Source organism: Nerophis ophidion, linkage group LG21 (assembly GCF_033978795.1).
Source record: "Nerophis ophidion isolate RoL-2023_Sa linkage group LG21, RoL_Noph_v1.0, whole genome shotgun sequence".
NCBI lineage: Eukaryota > Metazoa > Chordata > Actinopteri > Syngnathiformes > Syngnathidae > Nerophis > Nerophis ophidion.
The window spans coordinates 28,083,094-28,105,665 of NC_084631.1; the positions used below are offsets into that span (position 1 = coordinate 28,083,094).

At 40.0% G+C, this 22,572-nt stretch overlaps 1 protein-coding gene across 2 annotated transcripts in view; it reads left to right on the forward strand.

Moving 5' to 3' along the window:
- The window catches only part of rftn1a (raftlin, lipid raft linker 1a), a 93,602-nt gene that overhangs the window by 65,307 nt on the left and 5,723 nt on the right, over window positions 1–22,572 (forward strand). For both annotated transcript variants that reach the window (XM_061882423.1, XM_061882422.1), the window contains exons 5-8: window positions 6,132–6,624; window positions 6,698–6,901; window positions 7,082–7,182; window positions 11,318–11,421. In XM_061882423.1, the coding sequence (XP_061738407.1) occupies window positions 6,132–6,624; window positions 6,698–6,901; window positions 7,082–7,182; window positions 11,318–11,421 (902 nt within the window). The remainder of the gene's footprint in view (window positions 1–6,131; window positions 6,625–6,697; window positions 6,902–7,081; window positions 7,183–11,317; window positions 11,422–22,572) is intronic.

The window sequence follows — 22,572 nt, forward strand, 5'->3', positions numbered from 1 at the left end:
TGGCACGCTTATATGTGTCCTCTTTTTGGGATTTCAGAATTTGGTCAGCCTACTGTATAACAATAGGCGCCGACCTCCGGGTTTAGTGTGACTAATCTTGATTCATTTATGACAGGGGTCGGCAACCTTTACCACTCAACGAGCCATTTTGACCCGTTTCACAAATTAAAGGAAACAATAGGAGCTGCAATCATTCTCACGAAAATCTGCTGGTGGTCACCCACATAACAGTAATAAGGGCGTGCCATGAAGCCATTGCTTTTTACGCCTTCTCCAACATGTACAGACAGCTTGCTAGTCCAGTCACATGTTGTATGTGGCTTCCGCTGACACACGTACATGACTGCAAGGCATACTGGGTGACACAGAGTACACAGAAGTTTGTGATATGAACAATTTTAACACTTTTACTGATATGCACCACACTGTGAACCCACACCAAACAAGAATGACAAACACATTTCTGGAGAACATCCGTACTGTAACACATTATAAACGCAACATAATAATTACCCAGAATGCCATGCATCCATGACTCTTTCAGGCTATATTATACACCCCCGCTATGTGTTTGTCATTCTTGTTTGGTGTGGGTTCACAGTGTGATGCATATTAGTAAGTGTTAAAGTTGTTTATATCACAACCTTCAGTGTACTCTGTGTCACCCAGTATGACTTGCAGTCGTGTACGTGTGTCTGCGGAATACAACATGTGACTGGACTGGCAAGCTGTCTGTACATACAATTGTCTTCTTAATTCTTTGTGAAACGCGTCAAAATGTAGAGGTCGCTAAAAGTAATTGCCCTCAATATTGTTGTCTGAGTGAAAATCGGAGAATGTTGACCCCAGGTGATGTCCGGAAGAGGCTCCGAGAACCGGAATCCCCCCGTAACAATCGGGTGGGTCGGCGATTGTGCAGCTGAGCCACATCAGAGCGGCCAAAGAGCCGCATGGCTCCATAGCCGCGGGTTGCCGACCCCTGATTTATGGTAACACCATCATTTTTCTTTATTACCCACGTGTTAGCGTGGACAGCCCTAATAAAAAGGCGTAATATTTGTATGCATTCTAGCCTCTCAGCAGCGGACAAATGTTGTTTTTTTTGTCCTTAAAAACTAATTTCTTGTTGTGAAATTTCTGCCATAACATTCGCACTTGTTGTCTAAGAGTGAAATTTAACCCTCAGGCACGTCGCCCACATCACTTTTTGCTTCCTCCCTGCTCAAAAATTAGCCTGCTCGTCGACAATAGGAAATGAAAAGGTGCTCTATTGAATAGATTTGCATCTGAACAGCCAAAGAGCGTGCACAAAAGGAAAGCTAATTGGATGGAAAATGCACAAAATGTGATATAAATAACCAATCAGATGAGAGCAGCACGATAAGGATCCTACTGGCCCGACTGAACGGCTGTGTGAGTGCGCGTCAATGTGTGCGGACACGTGTGTTTAATTTTGTCATCTCTCCCTCTGCATGCGCTCGCCAGCCCTCCCACTCTCAATCTGTCTCCTGTACAGTTTTGTGCAGCTTTGTTGTGATGTCACACAAAAAGGCGGCACACCGCACTGGTGCGGTGTCAGTAAGGTGTGTCACACGGGAAGACGTGTCTCATTATTGCTCCGCGCTCCTTTGCTCGTTTGATTTTGCTCCTGTCGAGCCCGTCTGAAGCTGTCATTCCAAATATCAGCTGACAATTAAACCACACACACACACACACTCATTGATGCGTGCAGATAATGAGGTCCTTTTGTCATTTGAATATTTGATCTTTGGACATGATTAGCATGGGTTTAATTCAGAAGAATATCAAGCGCGCCTTTGTTTGTGTGTAAATGAAGGCTGTCATTGCCTACACCCTGCAGATAATGATATAGCAGCAGTATATAAAGATGTCCTGTGTTCTACTTGAACAATAAACCAACGAAAGTGTTGAAAATCCTACTTAGATCCAAAAAATGCACATAAATGATGAAGGATGATGTCGCCAAGCAACTGGAGACTGTTGCCGATGGGGTAAGACTGTACATCACAGTATATTATGTTGATTATGTTATGTTTTTTTTTTATTATGGCTATATTATGTTATCTTATGTTTATTATGTTAGTTCATTTTTTCTTATGTTTATGTTTTTTGTGTTATGTTTTTCTTATGTTAGAAACTATGTTGTTTTTGTATTGTTTTATGTTACCTTACATCAGTGGTTCTCAAACTTTTTTTGTCATCCCCCACTTTGGACAAGGGGGAGTTTTCAAGCCCTACCTGCCCCCATCGCCCCAACAGAACGCTAATGCCAAGCTTAACATTTTCAAATTTATTGAACATCAGGTAACATTCAAGTTGTATACATTCAAACTCAATAACATAAAATAACATCAAGTTCAATAATAAATAAAATAACTGTGCAGCTGTGGTATAACTTGCATCAAGTTCAAAAATAGATAAAATAACTACTCTGCCAGTTTTCTTTGAAAGAAATCAAGTGGCTTATTGACGTGATTGGGGTGTGTGGTCTCAAAATCCATCTATCCATCCATTTTCTACCGCTTATTCCCTTTTCGGGGTCGCGGGGGGCGCTGGCGCCTATCTCAGCTACAATCGGGCGGAAGGCGGGGTACACCCTGGTGGTCTCAAAATGTCTCTTTAATTTGTTGGGTCTCATGCTGTCTGCTGCTAGCGGTTTTAGACACAGAACACACAGGGGTCTCTCCTCTGCCCCCACCACTGTTGCCGTGAATCTAAGAGCAAAATACCCTTTATCATATTTTCTTTTCGGTTGGCTTTTTGGTTGATTAAGTCCTGTCAGATTTTTGTTTCTCTGCAGGCTCTGGCTCGACGACCTTTGAGGTGCGAGTCACAAATGTATCCATTTTGTGTAATAAAGGTTGTTCCGCTTAGCCCCGCCCCCATTAGTTACTGTTGCTATGTCTGTCAAACTTTCGCTCCTACCTAGAAATTTAAAGCCTAGAGGAAAAATAAGTAATTTACATTTATTTATATAGCGGATTTCACAGACAGAATCACAGTGATTTACAGTGTGTATGGAAATTAAAGCATAGTAAAAAAAAAAATCTAGGAATATAATGAAAATACAAATAAAAATAAAGTGAAATTTCCTCCCGTTCCTCACGCCCCACCTGTCATGTCTCTATTCCCCACCAGTGGGGCCCGCCCCACACTTTGAGAAAGGCTGCCTTACATAAAACAAGAAAAACACAACATAGGAAAAAAACACAACATAATATTCAGGGTTTTTTTTCATGTTATGTTTTTTTAAAAAATACATTCTAAAACAGTGGTTCTTAACCTTGTTGGAGGTACCGAACCCCACCTGTTTCATATCTGCATCCACAGAACCATTGTTTAGTGAAAAATAAAATGTTGGTTTTTTTTTTGTTTTTTTTCAAATTCAAGACAAAGTTACATGTTTTTTTTTACTGGTGCACAAAATGAACCGTGCATGAACATCACCTTGATCGAAGAACAAAACCAACACAGTGCATGAACAAACAACAAATTATACACCTGCAAATTAGATGGAAAATTACAGGGAACATTCCTTTGGGGTATCCATAATATGGTGATAGTGAGAAGTTTTTATTTACACAATGGGTTTCGTGTGTCGTGACCTCCGCGGCAGAGGCTCCGCCGAACCCCCTGAGGCTGACTAACCGAACCCCTTGGGTTCGATCGAACCCAGGTTGAGAACCACTGTTCTAAAAGTTATATTTGACACATTAACACTTGTGTTTAGAGGTGTTTTTTTTTAATGTTTTAATAATAATTATAGTCACATTGACAGTTCTATCTCGGGATCTTTCTGTGTGGAGTTTGCATGTTCTACCCTTGAATGCGTGGGTTCCCTCCGGGTACTTCGGCTTCCTCCCACTTCCAAAGACATGCACCTGGGGATAGGTTGATTGGCAACACTAAATTGGCCCTAGTGTGTGAATGTGAGTGTGAATGTTGTCTATCTGTGTTGGCCCTGTGATGAGGTGGCGACTTGTCCAGGGTGTACACCACCTTCCGCACGATTGTAGCTGAGATAGGCGCCAGCGCCCCCCACCACCCTAAAAGGGAATAAGCGGTAGAAAATGGATGGATGGATGGATGACAGTTCTGTTTATTGACAAAATAGCTTTTGTCTAGTAAACAAATCATCAAACCTGCACATTCTGATTTTAGACAAGTTTCATTGACACTTACTATTTGCAAATAAATATATGATATTATTTGAATATTTATTTCATGTGCACAAGACGCCAGCATTGGGTTTATTCTGGGACTGTCAAATTAAAATATTTAATCACATTTTGTCCATAGTTACCCCACAATAATTGCGATTAATCAAAAATGTACGTCTTTTTTAAATAAGTGTACCTTATTAGAATGTACACTTAACGTGGGATTGCATACCTCATATGTTAGTAATCACTGCCACCGTTTCAGAGTTAAATGGTCAACACTACTTCTTCACCCTAGCTCATAAACATTAAAATGAGTCTTGTCTGGGGGAAGTTCCCTTATTTAGTGTATCATATTGTGGCTTGTGCAGCCCTTTGCGACACTCGTGACTAGGGGCTATCTAAATAAACTTTAATTGATTGATTGATATCCAGTGTTAGGAATAAGACCTTTATATAATAACGGCATTACTAATGAGTAATCAAACGAGCATGTTACAATGCGTTTGATGTAACGTGGCAATGTTACACATTTTTGCATTACATCACAAATTTTTGCACCTTTTTTTTTTTTTGCTATTATTTTTTTATCCGATAATATTCTGCGGTCGAACAAAACTGCAGGTGTTGGCCACACTTTATTATTTTAAAGTGCATCTGTTAAAAGCAGCCTCGTAAACCTTGGGGTTGTGTTGGATCATTCGATCTATTTGGAGGGTCACGGTCGTCAACTGACCAAAAACAGTTTTTTTTCACCTCTGAAATATTTCTAAAGTGAAAAATTTGCTGTCAACATTTGATCTGGAAATGATCATTCATTTCATTGCAGCCCTTTGAGACACTTGTGATTTAGGGTTATATAAATAAACATTGGTTGATTGATTGATTTATCATTCATGTGTTCATTTAATCATGTATTGACTATTGCAATTCTCTTTTCAACAAGTCAACGCTAAAGAGATTTCAGAGGGTACAAAAGGCAGCTGCCAGACTTTGGACCGGTGCACCCAGAACAGCACATACTATCCTCATTTTATCCAGTCCTCATCGGCTTCCAGTCAAATTCCGCATATTTTGCTGTTTGTCACGATTTGCTTGATTGTAAAATATGCCGATCGATAGGGGGTGTGACGTCTATATTTTGTCAATATTCAGTGTTTTATCGTTCATAGAAAAATGTAAAAATTCCATTCCAATTTTTTAAGGCTGTCTGTCGTAGCATTTTTATCATTCAATCAGACATTATTGTGAGGTTTTGTATTAGTATTCATAAAAATAGATATATCGGCCCCCAGAAACATTTTTTTTCTCTAAATGTGACCCCCCAGGCCTGTTCTAGGCTGTCGCTCCCAGACACTGGAACCCCTTGCACCAGTCCCGCAATGATCTTGACTGTGTTGACACTTTTAAGAAACATTTGAAAACTTCTCTTTTTAGTAAAGCTTTTTGTTAATGCACCTTTTAACGATAATTTTTTAATCCACCTTTTTATAATGTCCCCATGTTGTTTTAATTAAACTGGTGTTTTACTTCACCTATGTTTGTACAGCGCTTTGTGATTTTATCTGTGAAAATTGCTTTATAAATAAAATGTACTTACTTACTTACTTACTTACTTAATGTTTTATGCAGGGCCAGATATTTTTCAAGTGAAAAGATTGTTTGCAGTATATGCCATTTTTCAGTCAAAATTGAAGGAATTAATCTGTTTGGTGAGAAGCATGAAGCGCTTTATTGATGCCCATTATTTTGCGGGCCAGACATGAAATAATGTGGCGGGCCCCCGGCTTTGAGTTTGACACGTGTAAATTCTATACATAGGTCAATACAGGATTATGGTTCAGGTATGGGCCATGTTATTCTACTTCCTGGGATGACCTAACAGTGACTTAAAGACTTGAGGCCTGCAATATGTGGACTAACTCCCGCCTCTGCTGATTTGCGGTCCAGATCCAGGATGTGGCCGAGCAAGGCGTGATGTTCGTGGGCTTCCTCCAGCAGCCAGGAGGGGCGCCCTGCTTCCTGGCCAACTGGGACCCCGACGAGCTGTCCTCCCTCCACTCCAGCCCCTCGCCCATCCACCGACACCCCCTCATCAGTGCCAACACCAGCCCGACAGATCCCGCGGAGCCACACCGCGACGTCGGCCTCCCCTTTGAGCGCGTAGGGTCGGATCATGAAAGCGGAGATGAAAACACACGTCGTTGCAAGGCTGAGGGATCTAACGAGGGGTCACTTGAGTCGACACAGCATCCGCCTCATGGCCGCTGTGAAAGTCCGAGCTGGGTGGAGACACCGGAGAGGCGTCTGAGTGCAGGCATGAAGAGCCAGGAGGAGGACAACTCACTAGAAGGATCTCCACAGAATCCTCCACGCCGCATCAACAACCACATGCACCTGCAAACATCTGAAAGACAGAGGAAGGAGCCTCCCGCGCCAGCCCGTGAGTAACCCCATGACGTCACTTCCTGTTTGAGTCCAACCACCAGGTTTAGCCGTCGCCTGCTCTCCTGCAGGACTGCAGCTGTTTGCACTCTACAACTCCACGGGGGAGCCACCCACCTCTGTGAGCTTTTACTCGCTCAGGGTGCCCCTCCGGGTGCACACGGAGGCGGGGCTTGTGACAGACGTGGACGGCGACTGGCTGGACCACATGACGCAGCATTTCAGCAGCGGAGCACAACTCATCGACGGCTTCTTCCACCTCAGGGATGAGAAGGGTAATCATCATCCGTGAAATTGTCACAAAAGTGTAAAAAGAAGTGACGTGCTTGAAATGAAAGCACTTTGTGTGAGCTCTTGCACAATTACCATGTTCTACAACTTAAATGTCAATACTCGTGCGTTCATCGGCCCGTGGAAACAACAGCTGACGACACTAAAGTTGTTGTTATCTGCAGATCATGGACTTTCATCAGTCGACAGTGTCTTCATCTTCCACAACTCCACAGAGGAGACCTCCTACGACGCCATCGTGGTGGAGCAGTGGACTGTCGTTGACGTGAGTTGTTGCCTTTTTTTCCCCGATCACGCTTGACGTACTCTACGGTACGTGTTCCTGGCCATACAGTTGGAGGGTGTTGTACCTTTCCAGTCCTGTAGGTCATGAAAAATACATCTTTAGTTTATCGTCATATCTCCACTTGATAATAAGTGCACACTATTGATAAAGCATTTGTAAATACGGAATTCATCATTTGTAAAGCATATTTCAGACACAAACTCTTACAGTTTATAAACACAGTTTGAAATTTAGGACACAATAATAATAGGCCTTACTAGGAAATAGGGCATTTTTAAATGATTGAGTCAGCATTGCAACATTAAGATTATGCAATATAAAATAAGTATTAACTATAAAACAATTTTATTCAAATTTCATTTTGTGTATTATTTCATCATTATTTTATCTGTCCTTTTTTTTCATATCGCAATATTTTTAGGCCATATCGCGATACACGATATATATCTCGATATTTTTCCTTAGCCTTGAATGAACACTTGATGCATATAATCACAGCAGTATGATGATTATATGTGTCTACATTAAAACATTATTCTTCATACTGCATTAATATATGCTCATTTTAAACTTTCATGCAGAGACAAATCAGAACACAAAAATATCTACATTTTTCACATACGGTTTTGATGTGAAAATGTTTGCCTCGGCATTTTGATGGTGTGGGCATGTGGCATGGAATGGAGATTTTGACATGCTGAGTAATTACTCTTCATTCATAGCACAGGGGTCGGGAACCTTTTTGGCCGAGAGAGCCATACAAGCCAAATATTTTAAAAAGTATTTCCGTGAGAGCCATATAATATTTTATTCAAGACTGAATACAACTAAACCCGTGCATTTTTAAGTAAGACCAACATTTTAAGTGTATAATAAGTCTCTTATTCTTTTTAATAACATTGTTATTCTAAAGCTAACCAACAATAAATAAAATACTTCTTACCATTAATTCGACTTCTTGAACAGGTGCGGTAGAAAGCCGAATGGATCGATTAAAATGCATGAGAATGTTTTATATTTTGAACGTTATTTTTGACACTGTGATTACCGGCTGAATTATTCATTACTTATCGTGTTAAGCAATGTCAGCTAAGATTTATCTGAGAGCCAGATGCAGTCATCAAAAGAGCCACATCTGGCTCTAGAGCCATAGGTTCCCTACCCCTGCTTTAGCAGGTGACTTTTCAAATGATGCTACATATTAGCACTAATGCTACTTTTTATAGCAATGCTTTTGCCCCACATTTGACAAATTACGGTTGTCTGTTGCACATATTCCCACTTGAAGCCAAACCACCGCCAGACTGCTGTTTTTCTCGGGAATTAATTCTTCCTCCATTTGTTACCAGATTCGCACCTTCTTTCTCTCGTATTACCACTCGCACGGCTCAGCTAGCATCACAACTAACGTTACCCATGCCTTACCTCTCTGGGCCGCGAGGGCGTATACGAATGTGACGTATAACGTGTGTAAGGTGCGCTTGCTGTCTCTGAAAAGGAGAGACAAGAAAAAGCGAGGAGAGCCTGTAGTGTAATGCCAGCAGCTAAAAGCAACTGCGTGAGAAAAAATACTTGAATAATACGATATATATATATCGCACGGAGACAAACCCGCGATATATCGAGTATATCGATATAAAGCCCAGCCCTAGTCTCAGGTGATATTGAAACGTTTCCTTGAGATAGGAGTTAGAATTATTTTGAATTCGGTCACTGAAATATGTTCCGACTTTAGATTTCTTCTTCTTTTTTTACATAAAGCATTTATTTGTTCAGTCACATGATTCATGGTTGGTGTTGTGTAAATGATGAATTCAATATTTACTAATGTTGAATAGTGTGTACCTATTACAAAGTGTTTCCGACATTACTACTTTACTTAAGCAACATTTTACATACAACATTTGGGACCGCGTGGCGAAGTTGGGAGAGTGGCCGTGCCAGCAATCTGAGGGTTCACTGGTTCAATCCCCACCTTCTACCATCCTCGTCACGTCCGTTGTATCCTTGAGCAAGACACTTCACCCTTGCTCCTGATCGGTCCTGGTTAGCGCCGTGCCTGGCAGCTCCTGCCATCAGTGTGTGAATGGATGAATGTGGAAATAGTGTCAAAGCGCTTTGGAGTTCCTTAAAAAAGGTAGAAAAGTGCTATACAAGTGTAACCCATTTACTTGTACATTAGAAAATTGTTTAGGGTTTTTTCAGTACATTTTTTGCTGTATTTTGGCAATTGTTTTTATTGTGTTAGTTTGTTTTACATGATTAGATTTTTTTAAATGACAATATTTTGGAATGTTTTAATTACATTTTTTTTTTTTTTGCTCTAATCTCGCAATTAACTTTAAAAGATAATAATTTGATTGGGAAATCATAACACAGGTACTGAGAAACAGACATTATTTTACCTTGCCCCAAAAAATTGTATACATTTTTTTTTCCAAAAAATTTTCATATTTTTTAAACCCTTTGAAAGCCTTTTGCTTAAAAGGGTCATAATATAATTTCTTTCTAAATGGAAAATACTCCCTTGTGGTCTACATCAGTGGTTCCCAACCACCAGGCCGTGGCCTGATTGGTACCGGGCCGCAGAATAATGTTTTATTCATTTTTATTTAAAAAAAAAAAAATATATATATATTTTTTAATTTTTTTTAATTAAATCAACATAAAAAAGACAATGTACACTTACAATTAAGGCACCAACCACAAAAACCTCCCTTTTTTATGACAAAAACGTCCCTTTTTCATGACAAAGAAAAAAAAAAAAAAAAGGATCCCCCAACGTTCCTTTTTCATGACAAAGAAAAAAAATAAATAAATAAATAAAAAAGGACAAATTATTAAGCGTTGACTGGTGCGCCAAAAAGGTTGAGGACCACTGGTCTACATAACATGAAATGTTGCATAGGTGATGTTTTACAGACCATCTTCAAGACGCTTTTTGACCGTTTTGTCGGCGTTCTTATTTACGTGCCTCCACTTCAACAGCGTCTTCTCTCTGTCAGCCATGTTGTAGTTTTTAATGCTTTCATTCAGAGTCTACTGACGGATACAAGTTGGAACTATACACTACTTTCTGTTAGAAATGGCAACACCGGAGGATACATGTGCATGTACGAACCGGTCTGCCCCACAAAAAGAGGATAGAGAAAATGGAGGCGCTTATTGACTACAAACAAGGCACTCTGGGTACATTTCTACCATGTATCGATAATCCGGTGACCTTTTTCCCAACTGGTGATGTCACAGGTTCTGCAAATTCCAAACAGCTTGTCTGGAGTAAGTATTTCATATTTTATAAATATATTTACAAAAACCCTGCACGCTTTAATTTCACATTTTCAGGACTTATGCAGATCCTAAATACACCAATAGGTGAGAAAAGTGGATTTTGCATAATAGTGTCCTTTTAAATGATGTCACATTTTTGCTTACATATTTTAGTCATTTACCATGTGACATTCTTTGACCAAAAAGGCTTCACATGCATAAAAAATAACAATACATTTTTGTTTTCGGCTGAAGTTTCTTGTGAAATTCGAGCAAAAAAATTATAAAGATAGCAATCTTTCCATTTTCTCAATTAATTCAAAATGTTTTTACAGCATTCAAACAGACGTTTGAATGCTGGTCCATAGCTCCATAAAGCTGCCTGGGATATTCATGTACATAATTATGTTATTTTGGACTGGAATCAGCATATATATATAACATTTTCAAAGGGTTATTTGAAAATGTTATATATATATATTTTTTTACCATAATGTAATATATTTTTCTTGCTTATATGTGAGTTTTTGAATGGAAAAATATTTATCATATTATATAATATTAATAAAGTATGTATGATCTGATCTAAAATTTAAGTCACCATAAATAATAATAAATAAATACTAATAATAAATAATAAAAATTCTCAAATAAATACTGTTGTTTAAAAAGTAATTTTGACACTGTTCTTTTAATTTATTTGACCAAAATAAAGGATATTTTTGATGTTCTGTATAAAGAAGTAACTCTAAATTATTTGGATGAAAAATAAACAATCTGTTAGTTTAACATTATTGTTAGCATGATTTGGTGCATTACTGCATATGTGCATGTTTGTGTTCAGGGTGTGGCGGTGAAGGCGGACTACATTCCGCTACTGCAGTCTTTGGCGCCATATGGATGGAGGCTCATGTGTGTGTTGCCCACGCCTATCGTCAAGACTAACAGGTACAAACTGTGGCACCTCGTCTTAAAGCGCTCCCACCGCACAGCGACACCTTAATAAATGTCTAAAATGGAGGTCAAAATTACCATGAAGTGGCACCGTGACATTATTCCTCCCTTTTGTCTCCATTGGAAGAGAAGGCCGAAGGTTACCATGCTCACAACAAAGAGCCACAGAATGACAAGAATGCTACCACTTTTCTTAATCATAACCGACACAATTCATAATATAAATAAAATACACTCAGAAATTGTAATAAAGACTTATTATTCAAGTCAATTTACAGCTGCAACTATGCACAATACATACTTAAAAACAGCTTTCAGTAAGACTAGTAATATTCCACAATGTCATTAAAATTGCGGTAAAAATACGGACTACAGGAGGGGTTCTTAATCTTTTTGACCTCGAGGCCCACTCAAATATTAACACTGAATTAGTAATCTTGATTTGAATGGTATTCAATAAATATATTGCAGTTTAACAGGATAAACCTTGCCAAATGATATAAAAGGATGTTTATCACAAATATTATTATTAAGGCTTAGGTCTTAATATCGAGATATTTTTAGGCCATGTCACGATACACAATATATATATCTCGATATTTCGGCTTAGCCTTGAATGAACACTTGATGCATATAATCACAGCAGTATGATGATTCTAAGTGTCTACATTAAAATATTCTTCTTCATACTGCATTAATATATGCTCATTTTAAACTTTCATGAAGAGAGGGAAATAACAATTAAGTCAATTTACCAAAACTGTATTTATTAAACAGTTATTAAGCAGTGGCACAAACATTAATATCATGTTAAAACAGAAAGTGCAAGATTGTCAGACATTTTAAAACAAGCTATGAGTGCACTTTTGTGCATGATGTCACTAAGATGACATATCAAAACACTAAATTAAAGTGCACTTTTTGTACTGAACGCCACTACAATAGTTTAAAACAAATAAAGTGCACTTTTTTGCATGATGTCACACAAGATATTTTAATTACTGTAAAATAAAAATGAGCTACATAATAGAAAATCAAATAGTTTATGTCCTTTGCTATGTGGTAGGTTCATGCGGACGTTATCTCCTTCTGTTGTTGACTTTTTTTTTCATAAGGTGTTGATGTGGAAAAAGTGCATTTTGTTGGTGTGGCACTGGCTGGAGATGTTCACATGCAGAGTAAGCACTCTTCATTCTCTAGTGGGTGACTTTTCAAATGATGCTACAAATAAGCAGTAATGCTACTTTTTGTAGCAACGCTTTGGCCCCACACTTGACGTATAACGTTGTCTGTTTGACGTATTCCCCACTTGAAGCCAAACCACCGCCAGACGATGGACCCCCTGCTGTTTTTCTTGGGAATTCATTCTTCCTTCATTTGTTACCAGATTCGCACATTCTTTCTCTCGTATTACCACAGTTAATGTTACCCATGCTGCTAACGCTCTGCTCCGCAAGGGCGTATACGTATGTGACGTACGTAAGAAGGTGCACTTGCTGTCTGTGAGAAGGAGACAAGAAAGAGTGAGAAGAGCCTGTAGTGTAAAGCCAGCAGCTAAAAGCAACTGCGTGAGAACGTCTACTCCAATATCACAATATAGTTTTTTTCTATATCGCACAGAGACAAACTTGCGATTTATCGCCCAGCCCTACTCCAAGATTTCTCATTGTGCCCACTGGGTTGAGTTTTTTTCTTGCCCTGTGGGGTCTGAGCCGAGGATGTGGTTGTGGCTTGTGCAGCCCTTTGAGACCTTTGTGATTAAGGGCTATATAAATAAACTTTGATTGATTACAAAAATCAATAATAATATACTGCAAAAGAAGGGACTCATTATTACTGATAAAAAATAAATGTACATACAATGTTGCAGTGCTAAAACAAATACATTATAAATAAAATGTGAATGTTTCTTAAACTGTCAATAAAATTGAAGTGCAACTAAAAATAGAGCTTTCCCATTTTAGTCATCATTTTTTAAAATGTTGCACGTATCTGTATTCCCCCCACGGTGTGCCGTGTCAGCGCTATACCACCAGGCGCTTCTCCTGTGTCGGCTTGGAAACGCGCGACACTTACTTAGATTTAGACAAACTTTATCAGTCTAAGTAAGTGTTGGTGTATGTGTTACCCTGGATTTTTACCGACTTTTTTTGTTTGTATTCAAATCATTTTTCTCGTTTCCACCAACTGCGGAACGTCGCCAACGTGTCATTGACGTTATGTATGCCCGCGTTAAATATACGCAGAGCTTCTATTTTTGCCGGAGGCCGCAACAAATCTGTTCAATTGAGCTGGGCAGGAAGTTATGCACAAACACAAAATAAAGTATGCAGTTTACATTCAAAATAAAATACTTCAAGGGCGTATTTAACACTTTGAAAGGTCCTAATGGGCAGCGATGGACATGAAGTCAACTTGACCAAGCTTTTCAGGCTTGATTTCCTCTTGTTGACACAAATGCTGATTCCAGTCCAAAATAACATAATTATGTACATGAATATCCCAGGCAGCTTTATGGAGATATGGACCAGCTGATACAGCAGAGGACTGGTGGTGTGACACTGTTGTAGTGTTGTTTACATACATTTGTTATTATGGCAGGACCGACTTTTTTCTGGGAGGACAGAATCAACTGTTTGCTGTATTACAACTTCCCTCATTACATGACTACACGCAGATTCGCGAGATCTCTTAAAAGTCTGCGTAGTTGGCTGCTGTTGTGATGTCGTTCCGCTGCCGTTTCGTGTTCAGGGGAAAGCCGGACTAGGAAGGCGTGCTTTGCTTTGCAGTACTCAGACTTTCTTACATTCTCCAACAAGATTGTTTTTGCCAGGGTATGTATGTATGTATGTATGTATGTATGTATATATACAGTTGTGATCAAAATTATTCAACCCCCACACAGTTTTGGTGTTTTAGCAAGTTGGACATTTATTCCGTATTTTGTTTATAGTCATATCAAATAAAGATGTGTCAAATAGACAAATGCAACTTAAATTGTAACACTGTATTTTACAAAATACCAAAAAATGACATTTTTCTTAATATCTCATTGACAAAACTATTCAACCCCCTAGTTACATGCATCTTTAGTACTTAGTAGAACACCCTTTGGCAGTAATGACATCCTTCAAACGTGATACATAACCGGACACAAGCTTCTTGCAACCATCTACAGGTATTTTAGCCCATTCCTCTTGGGCAAAGGCCTCCAGTTCATTCATATTCTTGGGCTTGCGTGCTGCAACTGCCTTCTTCAAGTCCCACCACAGCTTTTCTATAGGATTTAGGTCTGGTGACTGTGAAGGTCACTCCAGAGTCTTCCAGCCCTTCTTCTGCAACCACTCTGATGTTGATTTGGAGGTATGCTTGGGATCGTTGTCCTGTTGGAAGGTCCAACGTCTCCCAAGCCTCAGCTTCGTCACTGACTTCATGACATTTGCAGCTAATATATCCTGGTAGGAAATAGCATTCATTATGCCTTGAACGAGCCGGAGATTCCCGGTACCTGAGGCAGAGAAACAGCCCCAGAGCATGATTGACCCCCCCACCATGCTTAACAGTAGGCAAGGTGTTCTTCTCTTTGTAAGCTTCATTTTTCTCCTCCAGACATAATGTTGATTCATAGGCCCAAAGAGTTCCAGTTTTGTCTCATCACTCCATAGAACAGTTTCCCAAAACCTTTGGGGTTTGTCCAGAGGATTTTTGGCATACCGGAGTCTATTTTCCTTGTGCCTGGTAGTCAGAAGTGGGGTGCACCTGGGAGTTCTGGCATGAAGGTCTTATTGTCTGGGACGAAACCTGCGTTCCCCCCTCTGCAATGTCCTGTTGTAGTTCCTCAGCTGTTACCCGGGGGTTTTTCACCACTGTACGCTTCAAATACCAGACAGCAGTTGCACACAGCATCCTCTTTCTACCACCCCCCCGGTAGTGTTTTCACTGTGCCTTTAGCTTTAAACTTGCGAATTATGCTCCCAACTATGTCTCTTGGAATGTGTAATGTCTTTGCTATTTTCTTATATCCATATCCTTTCTTATGAAGAGAAATTACCTCCTCTCTTGACTTCTTTGACCACTCCCTGGACTTCACCATGTTGCAAATACATCATTGACCATCTACAAGAAGCTGAGCGTCAGTCTTTTTCAATCAGTTTAATTGTTGCTCGTTATGGTTCTAATCACATCTACAGGTGTTTTCAACACCTGATTGAAAAGACCTTATTCAAATTCTGTTCTTAAGAGTTATGATCTTCAAGGGGTTGAATAATTTTGTCAATGAGATATTAAGAGAAATTACCCTGTTTGGTATGTTACAAAATATGTTGTAATTCAAGTTGCATTTGTCTATTTAATGCATCTTTATTTGATATGACTATAAACAAAATACGGAATAAATGTCCAACTTGCTAAAACACCAAAATTGTGTGGGAGTTGAATAATTTTGCTCACAACTGTGTATGTATGTATATGTGTGTGTATGTATATATATATATATATATATATATATATATATATATATATATATATTGGTGTATAAAATATATCCATCCATCTACTTCCGCTTATCCGAGGTCGTGTCGCGGGGGCAGCAGCTTAAGTAGAGAAGCCCAGACTTTCCAAGCCAGCCGGGAGACATAGTCTTCCCAACGTGTCCTGGGTCTTCCCAGTAGCCTCCTACCAGTCGGACGTCCCTTAAACACCTCCCTAGGGAGGCGTTCAAATGTGTGTGTTTGTTTGTCTGTGTGTGTGTATATATATATATATATATATATATATATATATATATATATATATATAGTTTATGCATACAAACTGCCCTTCCAGTGACATTGAGCTGTGAGTACCGCCAAAGAGTTGACACCATTCTCTACCTAGAACGACAATCAAATTTTTGTGCCATGCTCTCTTACTGGCACAAACGGACACATCCATTAGGACCCATGAGTGTATCCAACATCAGCGCCTGTTTTTGCTCGCTTCGTGTCTGTTTTGCAGTGTTTGAAAGTAAATGGAAGCACCAATAATGAGTAACTTTGATCAAATCAGTGGGTGTGTGATGCCCAAGCCCACTGGGCACAAAAAGAGACGCTGGCCTGATCAAACAGAGCGGTCAGTGAGCAATAAAGATGGAAACAGAGCGGTGTGTACATAATCTAAAGCAGTGATCACCAACTTTCTCGGGCCAAAGATCCCTGGTTTCAGCCAAAAATCCAAGCAATATCTACCCCTGTGTCAACTATGTTTTTTTTATATGTGTGTGTGTGTAATATAAACTATACTAATATATACAGGACGGTCTCAGAAAAGTAGAGTATTGTGATAAAGTCCTTTATTTTCTGTAATGCAACTAAAAACATGAAAATGTCATACATTCTGGATTCATTACACATCAACTGAAATATTGCAGGCCTTTTATTATTTTAATATTGCTGATTATGGCATACAGCAGTGGTCCCCAACCACAGGGCCGCAGAATAATTTTTTATTAATTTTATTTATTTTTTAATAAATTTTTTTTTTAAATTTTTTTTATTAAAACATAAAAAAACACAAGATACACTTACAATTAGTGCACACACCCAAAAAACCCCTCCCCTTTTCATGACAAAAACTTCCCTTTTTCATGGCTAAGGGAAAGAAAAAAAAAAGAAAGAAAATAAAATGCCCCCGCCGGGCCGCGGGACAAATTATCAAGCGTTGACCAGTCAGCAGCTACAAAAAGGTTGGGGACCACTGGCATACAGCTTAAGAAAACTCAAAAATCCTGTCTCAAAACATAATATTTCCTCAGACCAAGTAAAAAAAAAAGATTTACAACAGCAAAACAAAATCAAACATTTGAAAATGTCAACTAATGCACTCAGTACTTGGTTGGGAATCCTTTTGCACGGATTACTGCATCAATAAATCATCATCTCAATAGAGCTTTTCAACAGATACAGCTTCAATAGCCGTATTCCCATGGTCAAGCCACTCCTGAACTCTACACAACGGAAGTTCCCTCAGTCAGCAATTGTTTGGGGAGCCGTGTCAGCTTCTGGTTTTGGTCCAGTGTGTTTCATCAAGTCCAGAGTCAATGCAGCTGTGTACATGCTTCAATCTGTTGTAAAGCTCTATGGAGATGTTGATTTAATTTTTCAGCATGATCTGGCACCTGTTCACAGTGCCAAAATCAGCAGTAACTGGTGTACTGACTATGGCATTACTGTCCTCGATTGGCCTGCCAACTCTTCTGACCTAAACCCCATAGAGAATTTGTGGGGTAATGTGAAGGAGAAGCTGAAAGACACCAGACCCAATAATGCAAATGATCTAAAGGCCGCTATTGAAGCATCCTGGGCATCCATAACACCTCAGCAATGCCACAGGACGATTGCCTCCATGCCACGCCGTATTGATGCAGTAATCCGTGCAAAAGGATTCCCAACCAAGTACTGACTGCATTAATTGACATTTTCAAATGTTTGATTTTGTTTTGCTGTTATAAATCTTTTTTTTTACTTGGTCTGAGGAAATATTCTAATTTTTTGAGATAGGATTTTGAGTTTTCTTGAGCTGTTTGACATAATCAGCAATATTAAAATAATAAAAGGCTTGCAACATTTCAGTTGATGTGTAGTGCATCCAGAATGTATGACATTTTCGTGTTTTTAGTTGCATTACAGAAAATAAAGGACTTCATCACAATATTCAAATTTTCTGAGACAGTCCTGTATTTAAATATGAATAAAATATCATGTATGTATATGTGTATACTTTATATGTAGAATTAATTTTGTATGGAAAAAAAATACAGATTTTTTTTTTTTAAAGAGAAAGGATTGTGCTATTATTGGCTGATTTCAACAATTCTGCTTTTTCTCATTGGGTTTCTTGATGTTATCCCAATTTTTGCTGGTGTTTTTTGTAATGTGCTTAGGGCCAATGATGAACGAGTCACAGGCCACAGATGGCCTCTGTACCGCACTTTGGGCACCCATGCTGTAGTGCAGGGGTAGGGAACCTATGGCTCTCGAGCCAGTTGTGGCTCTTTTGATGACTGCATCTGGCTCTCAGATAAATCTTAGCTGACGTTGCTTAACACGATAAGAAATTAATAATTCCGCTGGTAATCACAGTGTTAAAAATAACGTTTAAAATATAAAACATTCTCATGCATTTTGATCCATCCATCCGTTTCTATCGCACCTGTTCAAGAAGTCGCATTAATGGTCAAAAGTATTTATTTTATTGTTGGTTAGCTTCAGAATAACAAAGTTATTAAAAAGAATAAGAGACCTTTTATACTCTAAAAATGTTGGTCTTACTTAAAAATGCATGCATTTAGTTGCTGTAATCAGGGAAAGTCCAAATAAAAGAGGAGGCGTAGAATTCTCTTGTCAGAGCGAGGGACGACACTGTACAAGGGTACAGGTCCGTGGGTTTCTCCTCATTGAGCTAAATTGAATCCTGTCTCTGTTTAATTCATTGCTTCTTGTCTAATAGCTGTCATCAGTGTTTGAACCTGACAGTTGTATTCGGTGTTAAAAATATTAAATGGCTCTCACGGAAATGCATTTTAAAATATTTGGCTTTCATGGCTCCCTCAGCCAAAAAGGGACCCGACCCTTGCTGTAGTAGATAGCCGTTTATGGCCACTATAGTCTTAGTATTGCCGAATATTTGCTCATTCTATGGTCACATGGACGCGAGTCACATGGTTGTCTTACGTCAGCGCCAGAAGTAGTAAAACCAGCTGTTCAACTATCAGGTATTTCCTCTGTGATAAATGGGGAAGTCCTTCTTTAGCTGCCGCCTTGTTTCATCATATATTACTGCCTTTGCACAAGTTAATTTTTACTTTTGTATGCCCGGTAAATCAACAACTTTGGAGTTATGATCACAGACTTTAGTATTTAGAAAGTTAGCTTCCCGTCAGACGAGTGATGATGGTCGTGGACCATTGTTCATGATTTTTGTGCACGTCATGCAATACGCGTTTGCGAGATGAGCGGGTGTGCGGCAGCGATATCAAAAGTGCCAGAATGAGAGGCTGAAGAGAGAGAGGCAGTGCGTGTTCAGGTGATAAAATGCTTGCCTGTTTGCAAATCTGTTAATCACTTCCCGGGTGGGGGTGCCACAAATGTCATAATACTTTTTATTTTTGAATATTATTGCGATCGATCGCAGGGGCCCCAAAGATTGACTGGTCGACAGGTTGGCAACCCCTGATGTACAGGTGTGTCGCCACTATCCTCTCCAATGACCAGCTGTACTCTGCTGTTGTCTGGCGGCATAGCTCGGTTGGTAGAGCGGTCGTGCCAGCAACTTGAGGGTTGCAGGTTCGATTCCTGCTTCCGTCATCCTAGTCACTGCCATTGTGTCCTTGGGCAAGACACTTTACCCACCTGCTCCCAGTGCCACCCACACTAGTTTAAATGTAACTTAGATATTGGGTTTCACTATGTAAAGCGCTTTGAGTCACTAGAAAAAAGCGCTATATAAATATAATTCACTTCACTTCACTTGTTGTGATGCAGCTGTCAATGTAAACCCTGGACCCTAGAGATGCGCGGATAGGCAATTATATCATCCGCAACCGCATCACTAAAGTCGTCATTCACCCGCCATCCACCCGAACCAATATTTTATCAGAACCGCAACCACCCGCCCGTTGTTACATATCCTGAGTTGGCGACCTTTACCACTAAAAGAGCTAGTTTGACCCGAATCACAAAGTAAAGAAGGCAATGGGAGCCGCTAACGTTCGAGAATATCCGATGATGCTAATCTAGATAACGAGAAAAAGGGCGTGCTGTGGAGCCATTGCCTTTGACACCTTCTACATCATGTGCGAACTGTTTGCCAGTCCAGCAACATGCTGTATGCGGCTTCCTCAAACACACGTACAAGATTGAAAGGCATACTGGGTGATACAGAGTACACTGAGGGTTGTGATATAAACAATTTTAACACTCTTACTAATATGCGCCACGCTGTGAAGCCACACCAAACAATAATGAAAAACACATTTCGGGAGAACATCCTCACAGTAACACAACATAAACGCAACACAACACATATCCAGAATCCTTTGCATCCATGACACTTCCTGACTATATTTTACACCCACGTGCCCCCAACCCCGCCCACCTTACCGACGCACGGGGGGTGAGGGGTGGCGGGATTTGCTGCTAGCGGGGTGTATAATATAGTCAGGAATTGTCATGGATGCAAAGGATTCTGGGTATTTGTTGTGTTGCGTTTATGTTGTTTTACTGTGAGGATGTTCTCCCAAAATGTGTTTGTCATTCTTTTCACAGCGTGGCGCATATCAGTAAGAGTGTTAAAATTGTTTATATCACAACCGTTAGTGTACTCTGTATCACCCAGTATACCTCTCAGTCATGTGTGTGTGTCGCTGCAGACAACATATTGCTGGAATGGCAAGTAGATTGTACATGATGTAGAAGGCGTCAAAGGCAAAGGCTTCATAGCAAGCCCTGTACCTTATTAACTGGGTGACTGCCGGCAGAAATTCTTGAGAATGTTTGCGTCTCCTATTGTATTCTTCGCTTTATGACACGAGTCCAAAATGGCTCTTTGAACAGTAAAAGTTACCGATCCCTGAACCATGTATATCAAAGATTTCCAAATGGTTCAACCGCCACCTGGCCGAATCTATTTAAAATCTATTTTTTCGTCATGTCACCCGCCCGGTTTATCCGCGGATGAGACCGCAAACCGCGCATCTGTACTGGACCCCCTCTACAGGGATCACCTAAAAAGGGTGTTTGGATGAAATTAATTCAGGACAGTAAGTATTCCTCTGAAAAAACTCATCTGTTTTCACTCATTTTAGGGCCAGGCTGGGATTAGTCTGTATTTGTTGAAATTACATTTTTGTAATTAGCATGTTTATCCCCCATTTACATTTTTTAAAATATGACACTGAGAATAATAAAAAAAAAAGTGCAAAATACAGGGTCTTTTATAAGTTGATTTGGGACGGCGTGGCGCAGTGGGAGAGTGGCCGTGCGCAACCCGAGGTGCCCTGGTTCAAATCCCACCTAGTACCAACCTCGTCACGTCCGTTGTGTCCTTGAGCAAGACACTTCACCTTTGCTCCTGATGGGTGCTGGTTGGCGCCTTGCATGGCAGCTCCCTCCATCAGTGTGTGAATGTGTGTGTGAATGGGTAAATGTGGAAGTAGTGTCAAAGCGCTTTGAGTACCTTGAAGGTAGAAAAGCGCTATACAAGTACAACCCATTTATTTGATACCTACAAGCAAATGTACCTGATTAATCAAATTCAAAATTGTGATAGGCTCCAGCTACCTCCCCCACCCCACCTCTGCAACCCCGAAAGGGACAAGCGGTAGAAAATGGATGAATATATAAAAAATGTATCTTTGATAGCACGTGTATATTTGCATGTGTCGCCCAAAGAAAGTTCATTTTAGGTTTATACCAGCAATTAAAAGGCACAGTTCCACTGTTGGGAAATAGATAACAAGAGCAGATTACGATCATTTAATTCCAGCTAAAAATTCATTATCCAGTATGATTCGAAATAAAGACGATGGTAAAATTGTCCAATAACAGGATAAGTCAATCTAAAATAGTAGTCAGCAATAATATGTGCAGTGGAAGTCTCATAAATGCTCCAGCTGCTTTCCCTTTGCTGTAAGTACAGACGGTGGCCAAGCACCTCGATCTTTTCAGGCTTGGTTACGGCCCTGCAGCTCTGCACACTAATCCCTCCTGCGACACCCCTTTGAGACATCAAGAGGGTGCGTTCAATGACCAGTCTGTGACAGCTTCTCATGAACCCACCAAGGCCACAATTGCTTCACATTCTCGTCCTGGCTGTCCGTCATGCATCCGAGCTCCAGTCCTCCCCTCGCTCTCCAGGAGTTTTGCAAAGCACGTCTCAGCTGCGTCAGATTCCCAACACCTTGAGCGTCCGGTGGTCGCTGCACATGCTCTCCCTCCTGCCTCTCTCATGTGGCGTGTTTCTGCTGAGTTGCTTCCTGAAGTCTCATTGTGAAATTTTAAGCAGCAACTCCCAGCCCTCTGCTCCAATCACATCGCTTGATCTGGTAATTGTCCCATCTGTCTGCAATCAGTCCGCTGAACAGTTCAGCAATCATACTAAAACATACGC